Below are 19124 nucleotides of genomic sequence, written 5' to 3' on the forward strand. Positions count from 1 at the left end.
AGTAGCAGAGAGGGAGAAACTGTGATTTGCCGAAGGTCTGTGTTGGTGGTAACAGTTAAATCCCTTGGCTGGAGATTTTCTTCTCCAGCTCTTTGCAAGGTCTGCTGGGCTAATCCTCTAACCTGTTTGCTCTGTAGAGAATCCCTAAAGGTTTTCTCTCCTGATCACCTGCCTCTCTCTGTTGATACATTTGTTTTGAACAATACATTTGAATACATTTGTTCTGACCTCTAGGAAAGGATTACAGAGGCTGTAAGGAGGAAGCTGTGAGTTAATATCAGTGAACTTGAGCTTCACCTGTCCGTCTAGCCACAACCAGGTACTAGGGATTTTTTTTTTCTTTCTTTTAAATGAAGAGGAGGAAGAAACAAGGAGGAGCCAACTGAAAAAATAACCAGAAAAATAGCTTGTGAGGTTCGACTGAGGCTGGATTCTTTGATGGAGGTGTGCCTTTCTGAAAAGGCTGGGTGGTCTAGGGACAGGGGACCAGAGTGGCCTGATGCCTGCTAAGTATTCCTCTGCTTTCTCCCCCGAACTTTGCAGATGAGGACATCCAGGTCTCTGTCTAAGGTAATAAGATGAGGCAGTGAATCTTGAAATTCTGCTCTAACTAGCCCTAAATGGGGGACTAGATCTGGTCATATTTAGCTTTCAAAGTGAACAGGCAGGTTGTACCCTGGAGCATGTGCATGTTGGGGTCCGGCCTACTGCAATGAGAATGCAAATCAGGGAAGGGGGAAAGCAGAATGCCCAGGCAGAGGACATGGATGTGGGACAGGCAGTTGGAGATTCCACCCTTCTGTGTTCCTCTTTCCTTCACCCTGATGTAGAGGTTACATGATCAGGTCAGTGTGACCCATAATGGGAATGTGCTCCTGCCTGGCTGGGTTCATGAACCATCTCTTTACTTCCCCAGCACCTAAAATATCATCCTTGAGTAGAGATTCATTTATTTGGACAGATACTTCCTTTTCCTGGAGCATGTGCATGTTGGGGTCCGGCCTACTGCAATGAGAATGCAAATCAGGGAAGGGGGAAAGCAGAATGCCCAGGCAGAGGACATGGATGTGGGACAGGCAGTTGGAGATTCCACCCTTCTGTGTTCCTCTTTCCTTCACCCTGATGTAGAGGTTACATGATCAGGTCAGTGTGACCCATAATGGGAATGTGCTCCTGCCTGGCTGGGTTCATGAACCATCTCTTTACTTCCCCAGCACCTAAAATATCATCCTTGAGTAGAGATTCATTTATTTGGACAGATACTTCCTTTTCCTGGCATTCTTTTTGAAAACTTAGTGGCGTTTGAGATGGGATTCTTGTGTGTGAATTAAGCAATTAGGAAGCTTTCCTTCCGAAAATAAGTGCCAGGGAGCAGGAGAGCTCTAGTGGGAATGACAGCCACTAGGAGACTGAATGAAGCCACACTGGGAAACAGTGAGTGACCAACCAGAGAGAGTGGAAGTCAAAGCTCCGTTGACTCCTAGACTCCTTCGAGTTGTCTCAAGACTTTCAGGACAAATACTAGGATGTCCGGCTCCTCCTCCTCTTTCTTTCCTTCTCCCCTTCTTTCTTTCCTTCAGGAAATATTTAAGTGCCTATAAGCATGAGATACTGTGTTAGGCTTTGAGATCCTAAGCTGAGACCCAGGTCTTTTAGTAAAGAGTCTGACAGTCCAGCAGAAGAAGAGCTCAAGTGTGGCTAAATTCACCAAGTGAATGAAGGTGGCATGAAGTGGAGGAAGCTCTGCTCCATTCCCAGTAGAAATGGAGCAGGCGCAAATGTGTTGAGATGTGAAACAGCATGACGTTTGGAAACTGCAGACATTTCCAATGATGGGTGCTGAAAGGGTAGGGCGAGGTCATGACAAGGGATGAGGCTGGGAAGATTTTGTTTCAGGACTTCTGCACCCTGAGAAGTCACAGGGAAATGTAGGTGAGGTAGTAACGTGGCCAATGCTCACATTTATTCCTAAGGCCACTCTGGCCGCTGCATAGAGGAAGAGCAGGAAAGGAGACCATGGAACTAGGGCACTGGTGGATACTAAGTCTGGAAGTGGTATCTTTATTCTCACACAATTATTCTATTCATAGCAAGAGAATCATAAGTGATAATTACAAGTTTGATGGAGCATTCTCACGCTTGTTCCTGCAAGGGAGAGGCTCATGATTATTGCAGTCAGCTTATGTTGATTAATGTGGATTTGCTGTGGAGGCCCTTCCCTGTGATATCTTACAAAGAGGCAGTCTACAGCAGACCCTGCTCCCCAAGCAAGGAATATGATACATAAAAATCCTACCCCGAAAGGCACCGTGATGCATGCCTGAAATCCCAGAGGCTGGGAAGGCTGAGATAGGAGGATTGTGAGTTCAAAGCCATTCTCAGCAATGGCAAGGTGCTAAAGTGACTCAGTGAGTCTTCTCTCTAAATAAAATACAAAATAGGTCTGGGATGTGGCTCAGTGGTTGAGTGCCCCTGAATTCAATCACTGGTACCAAAAAAAAAAAAAAAAAAAAAAAAAGACCCTACCCCCATTGTGAGATGCTCAGCAAATCCAAATTGGTCTGAGAGGAGGCCTCAGCTCAATCCTGGCTTTTGTCATGATGATATGGATACTGACACACAAGGTGACACCTGGGGGACCCTCATGTGAGCCATCCAGAGGGACTGACTGCTTTTGATGTTCCAGGATTGGCACATCATGTAGGGCCTAATGTTCATTGCCATAGAATCTTGTGGGAGGAGATAAAAATAATTCATAAAAAGAATGGCAGCTATTATGAATACAAACCACAATAAGTGTTGGTGAGGATGTGGGGGAAAAGGTACACTCATACATTGCTGGTGGGACTGCAAATTGGTGCAGCCATTATGGAAAGCAGTATGGAGATTTCTTAGAAAGTTGGGAATGGAACCACCATTTGACCTTGCTACCCTCCTCCTTGGTCTATACCCAAAGGACTTAAAAACAGCATATTACAGGGACACAGCCACATCAATGTTTATAGCAGAACAATTCACAATAGCTAAACTGTGGAACCAACCTAGATGCCCTTCAATAGATTAATGGATAAAAAGTGGCATACATACACAATGGAATATTACTCAGCAATAAAAGAGAATAAAATCATGGCATTTGCAAGTAAATGGATGGAGTTAGAGAAGATAATGCTAAGTGAAGTAAGCCAATCCCCCAAAACCAAATACTGAATGTTTTCTCTGATATAAGGAGGCTGATTCATAGTGGGGTAGGGAGGGGGAACATGGGAGGAATAGACAAACTCTAGATAGGGCAGAGGGGTGGGAGGACAAGGGAGTGGGCATGGGGTTAGAAATGATGGTGGAATGTGATGGATATTATCCAAAGTACATGTACAAAGACACAAATTGGTGTGAACAAACTTTGTGTACAACCAGAGATATGAAAAATTGTGATCTATATGTGTAATAAGAATTGTACTGCATTCTACTGTCATATAAATTTAAAAAATCAAAAAATAATTAGAAAGGCTACATAAACATCAATGGCATAACAGAAAACAAAGGGAATTCCATTAGAATGTCCTTCCCAAATCTGGCTGCATAGAACTCACTTGGGGAGCCTCTGGTCTCCACCACTAGGGAGTCAGGTCCATGTAATTTCTGTGCTTAACCTAGTGACTGACTGGCACATGGGCGAGCTCAGTGAGTATGTTGAGAATGAATGCATCCCCAAGGTCCATCCTAACCCTGAGATTCCATGCATCCTTCGGGCTCAGAGAGGTAGAAGGGAGGTGTTGCTGGAAAAATCCTTGAGGTAGGAAGAAGGACTCTTGATCACAGGAGCTGGTAACTAGATCAGTTTGGCAACTTTGCAGCTATTTTACATAAATGACTGGTGAGGGGTGGGGGTGGGGAAGCTGGTTTCAATTTCCCACCTTTCTCCTAATTAGCTTTTAAATTGAACGCAGCTTCTATTTGAGAAAGGTGAGCTGGCTTTTATAAAGCAGCAGATAGAATCTGCCACCTGCCACGGTTTAAGGTTTTGGCTGAGAAAACAAAATAAGTGTGAGAACCTAAGTGCCTGGCCTAGTGAGAACTAGCCAGCTAGCTCAGAAGACAGACAGGAGAGAGGTGAGGAGGAGCCCTGGGTCAGGACAAGAAACTCCAGGCTCGGATCAGCCCCTTACTTGCATTTTCGTGTGGTGTCCAGTCCCTGTGGGTCCATGACCTGGCTATGGGAAGCACAGATAGAGACAACAGAGGAGCCCTCAAATTTAAATGAGGGCCCCTAGTGGGGAGAATCTTAACAGCCCCAGCCAGCATCTCCTGTTCTATCCTCCCAGGTTCTCCCAGCCCAGGTCCTCACTGTCCTCTTCTATAAACTAATCCACTCTATCTAGGCTCTCAGTTGCCCAGAGTACCTCCTGCCCCGTCATTGATTAGAACTTTTGATAATTACCTGTTGTAATACCTTTTGTTTTTATTTTTATTTTTCGATACTGGGGATTGAACTCAGAGGAGTTTTATCACTGAGCCACATGACCCAGTCATTTTTTTTTAATCTTTTATTTTGAAACAAGATCTTGCTGTATTGCTGGGGTTGGCCTTGAACTTGGGATCCTCCTGCCTCAGCCTCCAGAGTCCTGTGCCACCATATTTGGCCCTTTTGTTTTTAAATAATAGGATTTTTAAATTATAAAAGCAGTGCATATTTATATAAAAGGTTTGGGAAATCAAGGGGCTTTACAGTTGACTTCTGGCTGTTTTGGAAGCTTCTAAGAACAGCAATGCATACAGAGAAGTGGAAAAGGCTCTATCAGCTCCCTATGCCCTTTCTTATTTCCCAGAATCCAGCCACAGTTCATGGACTGCACTGGAAACCCCAGCTTTGCCATGTGACCCTGTGAATAAAGTCTTTTTTACACAGGAGAGTTCAAATGTAGATACAGGGACTATTAAAGAGACTCCTGTTGCATTGACTTAGAAATCAGTGTAGGGCCAAAGGACAATGACACCAAAATTCACTGTCTGAAAGAAAGGTGGCATTTTACTATGAATATGGGAGATCACACCCTCTTCTTCCTGCCATGGTAGAATGTAGTGTTGTGATGGGACATTGTGTGCCTCTTGGAGAAACTGCAGGAAACAAAGCCACCAAGCTCATAATCTTGTACAACAACATATTGTTATCTGAGTATGGGAGATGGGGTACAGAGATGTAGAAGCCACCCATCCTGGGGGTGACTTGGTTACACCTGGGGCAGCTGGAACCCCTGGCTGTGAGTTGCCTCCTGTCTTGACCCTCGTTGCTGTACAAGTATTAAATTTTTTTCTGTATGTGTCATGATGTGACAAAGGTTGGGAAGCATGGCTCTGTTCAATAGATTGCAGCTTTGGTTCTACAAGAGGAAAGATAAAGTTTGTGTTGGCAAGTTTTCTGTTATTATGACAAAACACCTGAGATAATCATATAAAGAGGAAAAGATTGATTTTGACCTCAGAATTTTAGAGGATTTCAGTCCACGGTAGCTTGTCCCTCTTGCTTTGGGCCTGTGGCAAGGCAGAACATCATAGCGGGGAGCATGTGTTAGGACAAAGCTTCTTGTCTCATGGCAGCTGGAACATTAAAGAGAGAAACAGAAGGAGGCCAGGTTCTGAAAGGTTCCAACTCCCAGGAGTGCCTTAGGCTAGAGACTAAACCTTCAACACATGCCCTCCCTTTGGAGGACACTGAAAATCCAAACCGAAGAAAGCTCTTAAGACACACATCCGGAAGTCACTTGAATAAGTCTTAACAAACTGATAGGACTTTGTAGATTACATCTTGCCCAGCCTCCCATTCCATGCACATTTTGCACAGATGATCATCAGGTGGATTCCACCTGATGGGAAAGTCAATGCTCCAGAGAGACTCCTACCTTTTATGTGCAACTCTAAATTTTATAAAATTCTTCATTTTATTGAACCAGACATTTCTCCAATTATAGTTCATTATAACATGATGGTAGTATTGATTTGACTTTTCTGATCCATAAATTTCCATTTACTTCCCTATAATTCCCACACTTTGACCTGATTCTGTCCTTTGAACCACATAGAAGAAATTTGTACTATATCATAAGTGGCAGCCCTTCTGACATTGCCCTTCCTATAGGAGTTTTGTTTTAATAAAAGACTAATTTTTAGAATAGTCTTAGACTTACCAAAAAAAAAAAAAGAGAGAGATATAAAAGTTTCCACACACTACTCCCCACCATGTACCCAGTTTCCTTTATTATTTATATCTCATAGTGCATTTGTTATAAATAATGAACCAATATTGATATGTTATCATTAACCAAACTCTATACTTCATGCAGGTTTCCTTAATTTTTACCTAATGTCCTTTGTCTGTTCCAGGATCCCGTATTACATTTAGTTGACATGTCTCTTTAGTCTCCTCTTGGCTCTGACAGTTTCTTAAACTTTTCTTGACAGGGCTTTATCCCAAGCCACCTGGACATGTGCACACACATGCACACATATACATAAATATTTCTACGTGTAGCCATATGTATCTATATTAACTTAAACATGAGCTATATCTCCAATTATGGTCCATTATAACATGATGGTAATATTGATTAGACTTTTCTGATCCATAAATTTCCATTCCAACAAAGAGAAACCTGGTTTCTACCATCTGCCTTCGACTTTTTGGGGGGTGGCCACCAGGGATTGAACTCAGGGGCACTCAGCCACTGAGCCACACCCCCAGCTCTGTTTTATATTTTATTTAGAGACAGGGTCTCACTGAGTTGCTTGGTGCCTTGATATTGCTGAGGCTGGCTTTGAACTCGAGATTCTCCTGCCTCAGCCTCCTGAGCTCCTGGGATTACAGGCATTTGCCACCGCGCCCAGCTGCTGTCTACTTCTTAATTGTTCATTTCCAATATATGTATATGACAGTTACCATAATGTTAGTCTATGAGAATTTCTCTTTTGTTTTATTCTTTTCTCAAGTTAAGCATCATAGCTCCTTTAGCCATCTTGTTCATCCTCCGTCAATTTCATGTGAAATGAGCACAGATCACTTTCGGCATTTTGCAAATGAGGAAAATTGAACTCTATAACTCTTAACACATTCGAGGCACTAGTTGAAGTGTTGTGCACACATTAAGTCATTCTTCCTCACAACAACCTTATGAGCTTGTTAATGATAATGTCCTCGCGTAATAGGAGGAGAAGTTAATGACTCGCCCAAATTCAAATAATTAATGAGTAGTGGAACTGGATTCAAAATGAAAGAGTGTGACTTCCAAGTTCATGCCCTTGAGTATTGTCATGCCACACAGCTGCTGAAGGAATCTTTCTGAAGTACGGCTTTGCTTTGCACATACCGTATACAAACCTTCAGTGGTTCACATTTGCCCATAGGATAAGACCAAGTTTCTTAGCCTAGCTTTCAATGCTTCTGCAACCCACAGCCAACCATGTGCTCCAGCTTATCCTCTCTGAGCAGTGGAGACCCCTGGACCATGCCTGGATACTGTTGCTTCAGCTAATGAGCATGTTGTCTTCCCTTCCTCTCAGTCCAGACCAAGCCCCATGCATTCCAGAAGTCCCTTTCCCCTCCTCCTGGGCTCATTGCATTTATGATGGTATTTTCCTTTTTTTTTTTTTCAATCGACACTTGACACCACTCACTGATGTCCTTTGTCTGATATTTAGTCTGGGCTGTATTTTGTTGATGTACTTTCCATTCACTGGTTGGTCTCTCCATTGCATCCTCAATGCCAGCTTGTTGTTACTGCTGATACCTCCGAGTTTTAATATTCATAAACCTACTTAATGAGAAGTGGATTCACAATTGCAATATTTCCTCAGATATCATCACAGTCTATTCATAGATAACCACATCTGCATGTAGTGCACATTAGCAAATCAACCAACGTGGTCTGAGACCATGGCCTATGCTCTGTGAAATCTTCTCTCCCTCAGATTACCTTCATATTCCAGGAGGTCAAGACTGAATATTCTAAATGCCCCCATCAGTACTGCTCTGTGGAGGACTCAGCTGTGCTAAAGGACAATAAATGTTGTACCTCAGTTGCCAAATTTAAAAGGGTCTGGCCCCCTGTATCTCAGCTTTAGATGTGCTTCCTTCAGGTCTCTAGGGAAGGTCTGGAAGAAAGAGAATTCTAAGTTTTGTTTCAAAGAACAGAACTTGTGTTCAAACTGAAGGCTGTTTGCTAAACTTTAGTCATTTCAGTGCTGCCTTCATAATTTTTGCCATATATCATGCTCCCTTTAATTTTTTTACTTAAATTTTGATTTCATCCTAAGTAATAATAACTGCAAAATCACATGCTTAAAGTGCTTCTTATAGTTTTTCAAATGGATAGCAAAATAAATGCATAGCCATTAGGTATTGTCTATCTGCATCCTGCATGGAATTATGTCACCTACCCCTGTGGTATGCTTACTACCTTGGAAAAAATTGTTCTAAGATTGTGGTCTTTTCCTCTCCACCCCTTTCTAGATGTGAAGCCTTTCTGATGAGAGCACTGGTGTTCAGGCTGGGCATCTGTATCCTGGCAGGTTCCACTAAGGCATCTTTGGGCATTTTGAGTTCTGGGCAAGACTAAGAGCATTTTCTTTTCTAAAGAGCAAGATAACATTAGCTCCACTTCTATTCCTTACCATCTACAAGGATGCTGGTTAAGACTGTGTTGGAAGAAAGCATATATTGATTTTTTAAGGTGTGAAAATCATAAGACAAGTGGATCCATCATTAGCACTTCTGGGAAGATTATTTGTGGGTAGTAATTCATTTCATGCATTGAGTACTTCTTTGAGCTTCTTTGAACTCTTTCTAGCTTGGGATCAGGAAAGCTGGCTTCAAGTATACCTTGCTTATTGTAAGGAAATGAAATAAAGGTCCAGGTGGCTTGGAATGAAGCCCTGTCAAGCCTTATTACACTTTTCTTCTACTTGACTCAGGTTGAAAATAAGCCTTTGGCTCAAGTCCAGAAGCCACCCTCCAAGATCAAGAACCTCAAAATGACCCGACTTTTGCATAAGGTAGGAAGTGTTGGTTAGTGACTTTAGGAAAGGATGAGGGCAGTGGATGGAAGAAATAGCTTTTTACAGGCACTTTTGGCCAACTCAGCATGACAATGAGAGCCCTATATCCATATCACCATGCTTCTCTCCACACAGTTTTAAACATGGCTATTTGTTGATAGTTAGATTATCTCTTTCCCAATCAGTTAATCAATCAATGTAGGAGGGCAGTGATCCAAGTAAGAAGGTCAAGTCTATAAAGTAGCCGTAGAGGAAATGGGAGTTTATGTTGCATTAAGAAAGATTTGCATTGTATAGCAGAAAGGCCTTCTCCATGTTTGGAAGGTAAGATATTGGAATGAGAATAATAATGGCTATCACTTATGGAATACTCTGCATAGTTTCACAAAAGCTATGAGGTAGGTCCTATTTTTGAGAGTGATGAAGTAATTAAGGCTGAATCAATGTGACCCATTCAGTGTCTACAGCTAGTGAGTGGTGGAATGGGGAGTCAACCCCAGATCCTGTCTGCTAGATTACTCTGCTCCCTGGAATCTTCTTTTTTTCCCTGCAAGAATCTGGGTTTAGGCTCATCCTTGTTGTGGGGAGGAGTCTAGAAGAAATGACCTCTGGAGAATTTTCTTATCTGAGGTTTCTATACCTTATCCAATTTCTCCTCCTATAGGGTACAAACACCAACATTACTTCACTCCCTTTTATGGATACCAAGGAGAAGAAGAATGTGATCAACCTCCCACACATCAGCAACAAAATTCTGCTGAAGCCTGGTGTGCTGTCCCGGGTGAGTACAGGGCAGTGGACATGCTCCTGAGCAGACAGGTGAAAGACCTAGCTTCAGTTCAGAACCACATCTAGAAAAGTCCAAGAAGGAGGGGGAAAGGAGTAGCAGCTAAAGAGTTGGGTTCAAGTCCTTTTCTCACTCTTTGTACTGAATATGTACTTGGGTAAATATGCCTTTTACTTTCTCTTACCTACAAAGTGGGCCTTTATGGAGTTGTCGTCAGGGGTGATTCATTGAGGAAATGAAAAATGAAGTTGTGGTGTATAAATGATAGAAGAAAACAAAATCTTGTTTTCCTTCCATGTCATCTACCATTTTTGTAAAAGGACCCAATAAGATACCATGTAGGAAAGTCGTAAGAGGTGTTGTTATATAAATTCAAGTTTACATGTCCTTAAGCAAATTACTTTATCTAGTTAGGAACTGGCCTCCTCAAGAGCAATGATAAAAACTGTTCTCATCTCTTTCTACAGTGACACACCCCTGGGGTTGTCAACTGTATGCTCTAATGTGCATGTCTCCTGGGGCATGAGATGAGAATTAGATACTTCCTTTGGGAGAAAGGTGGAGAAAACCTACTGTCTCTTAACTACTGTTTTCTCCCTGGAAAGGTAGGACAAATCCTGTCTGGATGTGAGTGTTTTGGGGCATATAAATAGTTTACATCCCCCAGAAGAAGTTGAAGTAGTTCTTTATTACCAATTTCTTTCCTTGGACAGGAAATTCAAACGCACAGTCGTAAGCTGGCCTCTGAGTACAAGGCTTTAGAAGCACCTTTCCACCCTAGCATGAAGACTCATGAACACAAGGTAGAAGAGAAACCACCAAAGAAGCACAAGGTGCCTCTGACGGCAGCAGGTATGACACTGGTGGGGTGGGCAGTAGCAGCATAGGCGGTGGTTGGGGGGGGGGTCAGTGTTAAGAGCTGAGCTGACCTGGAGAGGGCTTAGCTGCCATATGTTGGAGTAGTCAACTAAGGCTACAAATCAAAATGAAAGAAGTTAAGCCTTTACCCTCTTACTGAAACAGTATAAACAAGAGGCTGGGTAAGAGGAAGTACCAGCATCACACTGTTCTATTACCTACCTTGGAACTATTCCAGGTAAGCGTCAGATGCTTTAGTGCAGACAGAGGGCACTGTCTTACTGCCTGGGGAGCCCCAACAAAAGACTTCTGTCATTTTATGGACTTAGGAACAGAGGAAAGTGAGTGGGGAGGAGCTAGGAGTGGACAAGTCCAGAATACTGAAAGTAAAGTGTCCTGAAAGTTCTGCCTTTCTCTTGACAAGGGGGTCTTGGCAGAGGTGCTTGAGGCAGGCCTCAGCTGGGTCTCCAATAGAGGGCTCTGAGTGGGGGTTTCTGGGTTAGACAGGCTCATATGCCTTAGAGAGTCAGTCGCCTGCCAGGATAATTTGATCCTCAGCTGCAGCTCTGGTCAGAGACTACAAGCTCGGGCTGTGGACCAAGTCTGGTGTGGGAAGACAGCTGCCCCTGTGGAGCCTGCCAGATTAAGCCTGGGTAATTGTCTATTGTGAGGTCTGAAAGATCACACACAGTCTTTTGGCAGGAGCCACGCTCCTCACAAGGTTCAGAGATTTCATGACCTCTTAGGATTCAAAGGAAGAGAACCAAAGTCCACTTAGCACTTACCATATGTCAACACTGTCCACTGCTCACAGCTCTTCTGCCACAGTGCTGAAATTGAGATTGTTGTCTTTCTTAAATGATCTCAGGAGTGACCCTCCTGCCAGGAGATGATTTCAGTTCTGAGTTCATTCTGCGTTTACAGAGATGGTATCTGCCTCCTTCTATCTTGGGTCCTGATTCTGTCCTTTGGGCAAGGAACATACCTTATTTAGCTTTGACATGACTGCTCTTCGGGTATATGAAGACAGTGGTCTTGTGCTCTATGTCTTTTTTTATTTCTTTCTCCTCACAGTTCAACTTTTCAGCAATTTGTCAAATAACATGGTGCCTCCTACCCTGATCCTGGCTTCCTGTCTCTGAGTACTCTTCATTTTATTCAAGTGTGAATCTCACTCCCCACCTCGCCCCGCTTGCCCTAACACAAACGCTCATGTGATCTGTCTCATGTAGCTTAGAGAGGCACTAACAAGCATTCCCTCTGTGGTTTGAAGTATTAGCTGGCTCCCCTGCAGGCGGGAGTGGGAGTAACCACAGGACTTTTTTTCTTTTTTTTTAGTTTTATTGATTTTATTTTTTTTAAATACACGATAGAGAAGTGCATTACATATAGAGCACAATGTTTTGTATCTTTGTATATAGAGTATGTTCATGCCAATTCATGTTTTTATACATGTACTTTTTTGCGTTACAATTCTTATATACCACAATTTTTCATATCTGTTTATATATAAAGTATATTAACACCCAATTTGAGTCTTCATACATGTACTTTGGATAATGATGTCCATCATGTTCCACCACCTTGCTAATCACCTGCCCCCTCCCTTTCCCTCCCACCCCTCTCCCCTATCTAGAATTCATCTAATCCTCCCATGCTCCCCCTCCTTACCCCACTATGAGTCAGCCTCCTTATATCAGAGAAAACATTCAGCATTTTTTTTGGGGGGGATTTGCTAACTTCACTTAGCATTATCTTCTCCAACGCCATCCATTTACCTGCAAATGCCATGATTTTATTCTCCTTTAATGCTGAGTAAAATTCCATTGTGTATATATGCCACATTTTTTTTATCCATTCATCCACTGAAGAGCATCTAGGTTGACTCCACAGTTTAGCTATTGTGAATTGTGCTGCTATAAACATTGATGTGGCTGTGTTCCTAAAGTTTGCTGTTTTTTAAAAAAGGTACACTCCTACATTGCTGGTGGGACTGCAAATTGGTACAGCCAATTTAGAAAGCAGTATGGAGATTCCTTGGAAATCTGGGACTAGAACCACTGTTAGTTTGACCCAGCTATCCTTCTCCTTGGACTATACCACTGGACTTTTAAAGTTGCTTTTATGTCACCTGCCTGGTCCAGAAAACTTGTAGTTTTTAAAACTTCTCAAAATAAACTATTTGTCTGACCTGATTCCACATGAACTTGGACAAATTCACCTTAATGGTACACTATTGTTGTTATGGGCTTTACTTCTGGACTTATTATTTTAAATATGTATAATAATAATAATAATTCCTATTTTGCAGCAACCCATAGCTCTTGGGGCACTAAATTCTCTTTTCCCTTATGTTTGTGTTGTCATATTGAATTTTTTGAAATAGTTCCAAAACCTTGGCATTTATCCTTGTTATATTTCCTCGTGGGAATATTCTCCATGCATGATCTTTAAGAAACCACCTATTTGAGGAAAAGGCTCATGAACTAGAAAAGACATCACATCATCTGCACTTTCGGTAAATACCCTTGTTGCCTCAACTTAACTAACAATTATCCTGTTTTTTTCACATAGAAGCCCTAAAGAATTTTAAGAGTAAGCTGTCTCCTTATGAGCAAAGTGAAATCCTGGGCTACACAGAGCTATGGTTCCTGGGGCTTGATGCTGAGAAACTCAATGTGGCTCCAGAGAAATTCAGCAAGACAAGTTTTGATGATGAACATGGCTCCTATCTGAAGGTGATGAGGGAGGAGGTCATGGTGACCTCAGGTGGCTTGGGTGCAATAGAGAGTATGGAAAGGAAAGCAAAAGGGGATATTTTATAATGTTTTGTGTTGATATGACAGGAACTAGACATTCCAACAGATGCTAATAGGTGCTAAACCAAATAAACACCTTATTTAAACCTGAAATTTAGTATGCAAAATCTTCTAACAGAATGGTGATTTTCTTCAAGGGTATTTGGGATAACAAGTTTGCATCCTGAGTGAACTCTCACAGGCTATTCTCTTGCACCATCCTGGATACCCTTGGAAAAGATCAGACTGGAGTAAGATACACTTGCCCCTCAATCTCCCTTTTCGTCTCCTCCACACAAGCCCATTCATGGCCCCTTTTGTGTTTTATAGCAGATGTCATTCCCTCCACAGACAAGAATAGTTTTTGTCACTGTAGTGTCCCTGGTGCACAGTGCTTCACTTCATTCCATTTTTCAAAAATTGATTGCAGAGACTCCTCCTTTTCTGACTGTACCTCTGGGGATCCCAGGGTAATGCCTCTTTCTAGCCTGAGGATGAAATCTGGACAGTGATCCCCTCTTCTGAGGATGCCTGCATGAGTGACACTTAGTTCCAGACAGGCTGTGAGCTGTCTGCACTTTCCTACTTCTGGAAATTTCATCACAACTTGGTTTTAGGATATGAATCTTTGAGGGCTTCATAGAAGAGATAAATTTTCTTAACATCATGTTTCTCAAGTTTGACTATGCACACAAATCACTTTAGGTTCCTGTTCAAGTGCAGATTTGTGTTTAGCAGGTCTGGGGTGGGACCTGAGATTTTGCATTTCTGAAAAGCATCTTGGTGAAGCCTATACCACAGGTCCTTAGGTAACACTTTTAAGAAGCAAGGATGTGATTTTATCACTCACTCTTCATCTAGAACCCTGGTTTTTAACAATTTTAGGTCAAGGATCCCTTTGAGTATCCTCATCCCAGAAACATTAAGCTGTGCGTGTGCAATGCTTTGGGGCATTAATGGGTCCTTGGTTAAGAATCTTCAATATAAACATTTTCTCCAATTCAACCACATGTCCACAACCCCTCACTCCTTGCTCCTTCCTTTGCTTTGCCCTACCTGAGTCTAGAGTCTCTAAGAAATCACCTGGGGTTCAGTACTATCTTTATGGGAATTCACTGGAACTCAGTTCTTCAGTCTCAAATCTTAGAGAAGTATGATTTTCATGGGGAGAGAGGGATAATGTGCATTCTCTGTAAGCTCCAATTTTTATTCCTATTTTATTCCAGCATATACACAAATATATAATTCCTAAACAAATGACAGCTACATTCTCACAACAAATGTTCATTGTAAAATTATTTACTGAGCACCTGTCATAAGCTTGGCATCTATTAGACTCTGAAAATACAAAGGGAACTATCATGAGTCAAGTAAGCACAACCAAAGTCCAAGTTGACGTGTAAGCCAATAATTATGAGGCAACCAAACTGATGACATGAAGAAGATAAATGTAAATGCTTGAAAAATATATGCCAAATTTGTGCAGATTCTGTCCCATTTTCATGAAAGACCTTTAGTCTAGACTAACCCTCTCTGATGTATCAGTAAAAAGTTTTACATGCTCAAATTTATGGTGTTGATTCTTCTTTGTGAATAATCCTTTATCCTCAAACACACAGTCACAAACCAACCTGAAAACTTGTACACGCTTATCCCTCACCTCTTTCAAATTCATGTGTAATTGTAGAAAGCTGAGATCAAGAGCCTGATGACCTTAGAAATCATCTTATCCAGATTCTCATCTTCATCTTCACAGATGAAGTCACTCTAGCTCAGAGTACATAAGTGACTTATTTGAAGACACCTAGCTCAAGTCTTTAATGGAAAATTTCCTGTGGTTTTAACTAAACACCTGGTTTCTTGCACAAGGATAGTCATGGGTGATTCTGGCTCTTAGAAAATATTACTCTCACCAAGAAAGTCTGTATTAACTTCAGAAGGGGACTAAATATGAATAAGACTAGGAGAGGACCAAATCTGGTCAGGAAGGAACAGAACAGGCATAAAGACTTCTCTGATTGATAGAGGGACATCAAAGGTCAGAGATAGAACTCCCCCAAAAGGGAGCTGATGTTGAACTTGAAGAATCATGAAATTCCTGAAATAGAAAGGACTTTCAGTTTTGCCAAGCCCCCTTACTTTTTAGGTCCTAAGAAAGACATGCAGGAAACCAAAGGGCTGGGACTAGCACCCAACATTTCCAAAGACTAATTAATGTTCTTTTCACTGCTTGACATGGGTGGAGCCTGTGGAACTAACTGTCCCTGGCACTACATGGGTGGTCTTGGATCCGGGAGATCACCTAACCACTACAGTAACAGAGAGAAGGGTGGGAGTTCAGAACCACTCCCTCCAAGGAGTGACCCATGATCTAGGGATGGGGATCCAAGGGCCCTAGGGTCTGGCTCTTTTCCTCACCTCTGGCCTGGCTTCTGCAGGTCCTGCATGACCACATTGCCTACCGCTACGAGGTTCTGGAGATGATTGGAAAAGGGTCCTTTGGACAGGTGGCCAAGTGCTTGGATCACAAAAACAATGAGTTGGTGGCCCTGAAAATCATCAGGAACAAAAAGAGGTGTGGCTCCATGGATGACATAGGCCATAGAAGATGGATTGCCTGGCTTCTAGCTGCCTCAGGACTCCAAACCTTTCTGACTCTGCCTCTTCCTCTTATATTTCTCTTTATTCTCCCTTTCCTATTTCTCTCTCTTCATGTCTGAGTCCATGAAGGGGCAAAGCGGAAGTAAGAGTGTGGAGTTATTAGTGCTTTCTGCGGTGTTAGACATTTCTGTTGGGGTTGTGGTAGGGTCTGAGAAAATGGGCTAACTGCTGCACTATGACATGATACCTGTGTTTTCTGTCCTCATTCCCCACCCTCCCTGCCACTCCCCAATCACCTCAGATTTCACCACCAGGCCCTGGTGGAGCTGAGGATCCTGGAAGCCCTCAGAAGGAAAGATAAAGACAACAAGTACAATGTGGTACACATGAAGGACTTTTTCTACTTCCGGAATCACCTCTGCATCACCTTTGAACTTTTGGGGTAAGTCTTTTTGATTCACTTTCTTTTGAAAAGTTGCTTAAGGGAACTTGAAGAAAAACTTTGAAGACATAAAACTAGATTTTTCTGGGCGTGAATATCTAGTGACTAGTGTAGGCATAGCAGACGCACAGTTATCTAGAAGGTCCAGAAGTGAGGAGAATGAGACCCCAAACTGAGATCTCACCCCATTCCTCAGCAAACCTGTTATCTGCCAGCATACTCATGTTGTGCTTCCCTGGTGCTGAGGACTAAGTACTGAGTAAGTGGAAAATCTAAAACAAGGCCTCTGCCCTCAAGAGCTAAATTAACACATGTTTAAAAGGACTTTCTTTGCTATCATGTTCCCCACACACTGGCTTCCCATCTCTATGGTACAGAGGTTGAAACCTAAAAGAACAGGAAGCTGGATTATCAGAGTGGGAAAAGGACTTCAATTCTGAGTAAAGAAGGAGAAGGGCAGATATTTTGGGTAAGAGAGCAGAGTCTTGATTTAAACAGATTGGAATCATTTGGGTGAATATTGGAACTGAAAAAGCATTCCAAATGGGAAATAATCAAATGCTAATTTGATTATTCTTCTCTCTGAGAAGTCAATATGATGCAATTTAAACAAGCCCAGAAGACATTTAGCAAAGGAGAAAAATCAGGGTGAACCCTTAGAAGACGTATGTTTCTGGATTCCCTGAGTTAGTACTTGGTGCTCCCGCGACACCATCACTGATGGTGAGGTTCTAGGAACAGGCTATATTTGAGAGGGAGCATGGGCACTCCCCTCACCTTCTCTGATAATTACAAAATGTGTTCTATCCTACCATATGCAACAGTGGATCGTCTTCTGTGGAGCAAAACAGACAGTCCAGGCTGCCTTTCTTGCCCATTAATCACAATGCCCGGTTAGGACATCACTGTACTTTAAAAGGGCTCTGTGAGGTCAAGAGAGGCCAGTGTGTAGAAGGAGAATCCTAAGCCCAGTAAGGTGGAGGTACCCAGGGTCACAGGTCAGGATGGCATTTCTCTGTTGTACCTCTCAAGAATGAATGGCTTGCCAGGCACAATGGTGCACACCTGTAATCCCAGCAGCTCAAGAGACTGAGAAAGGAGGATGGCAAATTCAAAGCCAGCCTCAGCCATTAGCAAGGCACTAAGCAACTTATTGAGACCCTATCTCTAAATAAAATATAAAAAAAGTGTTGGGGATGTGGCTCAGTGGTTAAGTGTCCCTAGGTTCAATTCTTGGTACAAAAAATATGGCTTTCTAAATACCACCAAGGCTAGAGAATCTTAGAAATGGAAGATCAGGAAGAGCCTGCAGAGTCATTTCTAGGTCCTTCTCTTTCCTTCCTATCTTTGTCTCACAGTTTGCACAGAGATCACAAACTGGCAATTTACAAACAAGTTTTTCTTTTTAAAATGCTTGGAATTAGTTTCCAAGACTTGTAAGTTAGCAGATTTCATATAATTGAATATGCTTTTATATAACATTTCAGGATTCTGCCTCTCTAGAGAACTGAGGATTATCTGGCAAGAGCCAGCCTTCATTATAGCAAAGCCACAGTTAGATGGGACCAAGCAGCCACACTTGTCTTTAATAGAGTAGGAGTCCCTCATTTACCTTAGCTCTCTCATCAGCACACTCCCTTTCTCCTTTACCTACAATATTTAGATAATCTTGTTAGGTCAGGGTAGGAATGACTTGGTTGAGTGACTAGTGGGCTTCCGGGCCCTTCCAAGGGCCTGAGAACTATGACTACTATAGAAATTTGATCCAATCTCTGAACCCACTCATGTAAATAAAGTACTTAAGTGGCTTTGTCATGTAAGAAATCAGGGTACATTGGAGAATCCAGCATGGTTGAGTGCCAATCTAGGTCTACCCTGAGTCACTGAGAAGGCTCAGTTTATCAGAAAGAAAAACCTTGCCTACTGATTTGAGATTTACTTGCTTCTAGAAGGGAATCCAGATAACACAGGATTGTTTGTAGGTTCAAACTTGGATACTTTTTATACTCATCACTTTTTCTGTCTTTCCCAGAATCAACTTGTACGAGTTGATGAAGAGTAATAGCTTTCAAGGTTTCAGTCTGTCGGTAGTTCGGCGCTTCACCCTCTCTGTCTTGAAGTGCTTGCAAATGCTTTATGTAGAGAAAATCATCCACTGTGATCTCAAGCCTGTGAGTATAACCTCTGTCCTGCCAGGAGAGCAGGTTCTCACCACTCTTTAGTGGCAGTTAGGGCAGCCAGAATGGCTAGGGCTTCCAGAGTGGCAGCCCTAAAGTCCCTGCTTATAGGCTAAGTGAGATGCAATGAAGCCTGAGGCACACATATTGGAAGGACTAAGAGAGATGTAGTGTACTTGAGGCAGCTAAGAACCAGAGGGGTTTCCTACAGAAGTGGTAGGGGTGGGTGGTGGCTGTCTTGAGCATCAAGATGTTTTACAAGTAGTTTTGGGGGTCTGGGTTTACCCACTTTTGCCCTTTCAATCATAATAGTTCTTAAGAATTCTTGCTGGATTCTAGAGTTTTCCCTTATCTGTTCTGCAGAGGCTTGTGCCATTCACGTAGATGGATCATTCTACTACTCTGCTAAGTCCTTA

At 42.4% G+C, this 19124-nt stretch overlaps 1 protein-coding gene across 1 annotated transcript in view; it reads left to right on the top strand.

The window, feature by feature from the left end:
- The window catches only part of Dyrk4 (dual specificity tyrosine phosphorylation regulated kinase 4), a 51510-nt gene that overhangs the window by 17173 nt on the left and 15213 nt on the right, over window positions 1-19124 (top strand). Inside the window, exons 4-10 of the mRNA XM_071609223.1 lie at window positions 8962-9042; window positions 9710-9826; window positions 10546-10684; window positions 13265-13428; window positions 15927-16063; window positions 16391-16531; window positions 18564-18702. Coding sequence (XP_071465324.1) covers window positions 8962-9042; window positions 9710-9826; window positions 10546-10684; window positions 13265-13428; window positions 15927-16063; window positions 16391-16531; window positions 18564-18702 — 918 coding nt within the window. The remainder of the gene's footprint in view (window positions 1-8961; window positions 9043-9709; window positions 9827-10545; window positions 10685-13264; window positions 13429-15926; window positions 16064-16390; window positions 16532-18563; window positions 18703-19124) is intronic.

The sequence above is a fragment of the Marmota flaviventris genome, chromosome 3 (genome assembly GCF_047511675.1).
Source record: "Marmota flaviventris isolate mMarFla1 chromosome 3, mMarFla1.hap1, whole genome shotgun sequence".
In the NCBI taxonomy this organism is placed as follows: Eukaryota; Metazoa; Chordata; class Mammalia; order Rodentia; family Sciuridae; genus Marmota; species Marmota flaviventris.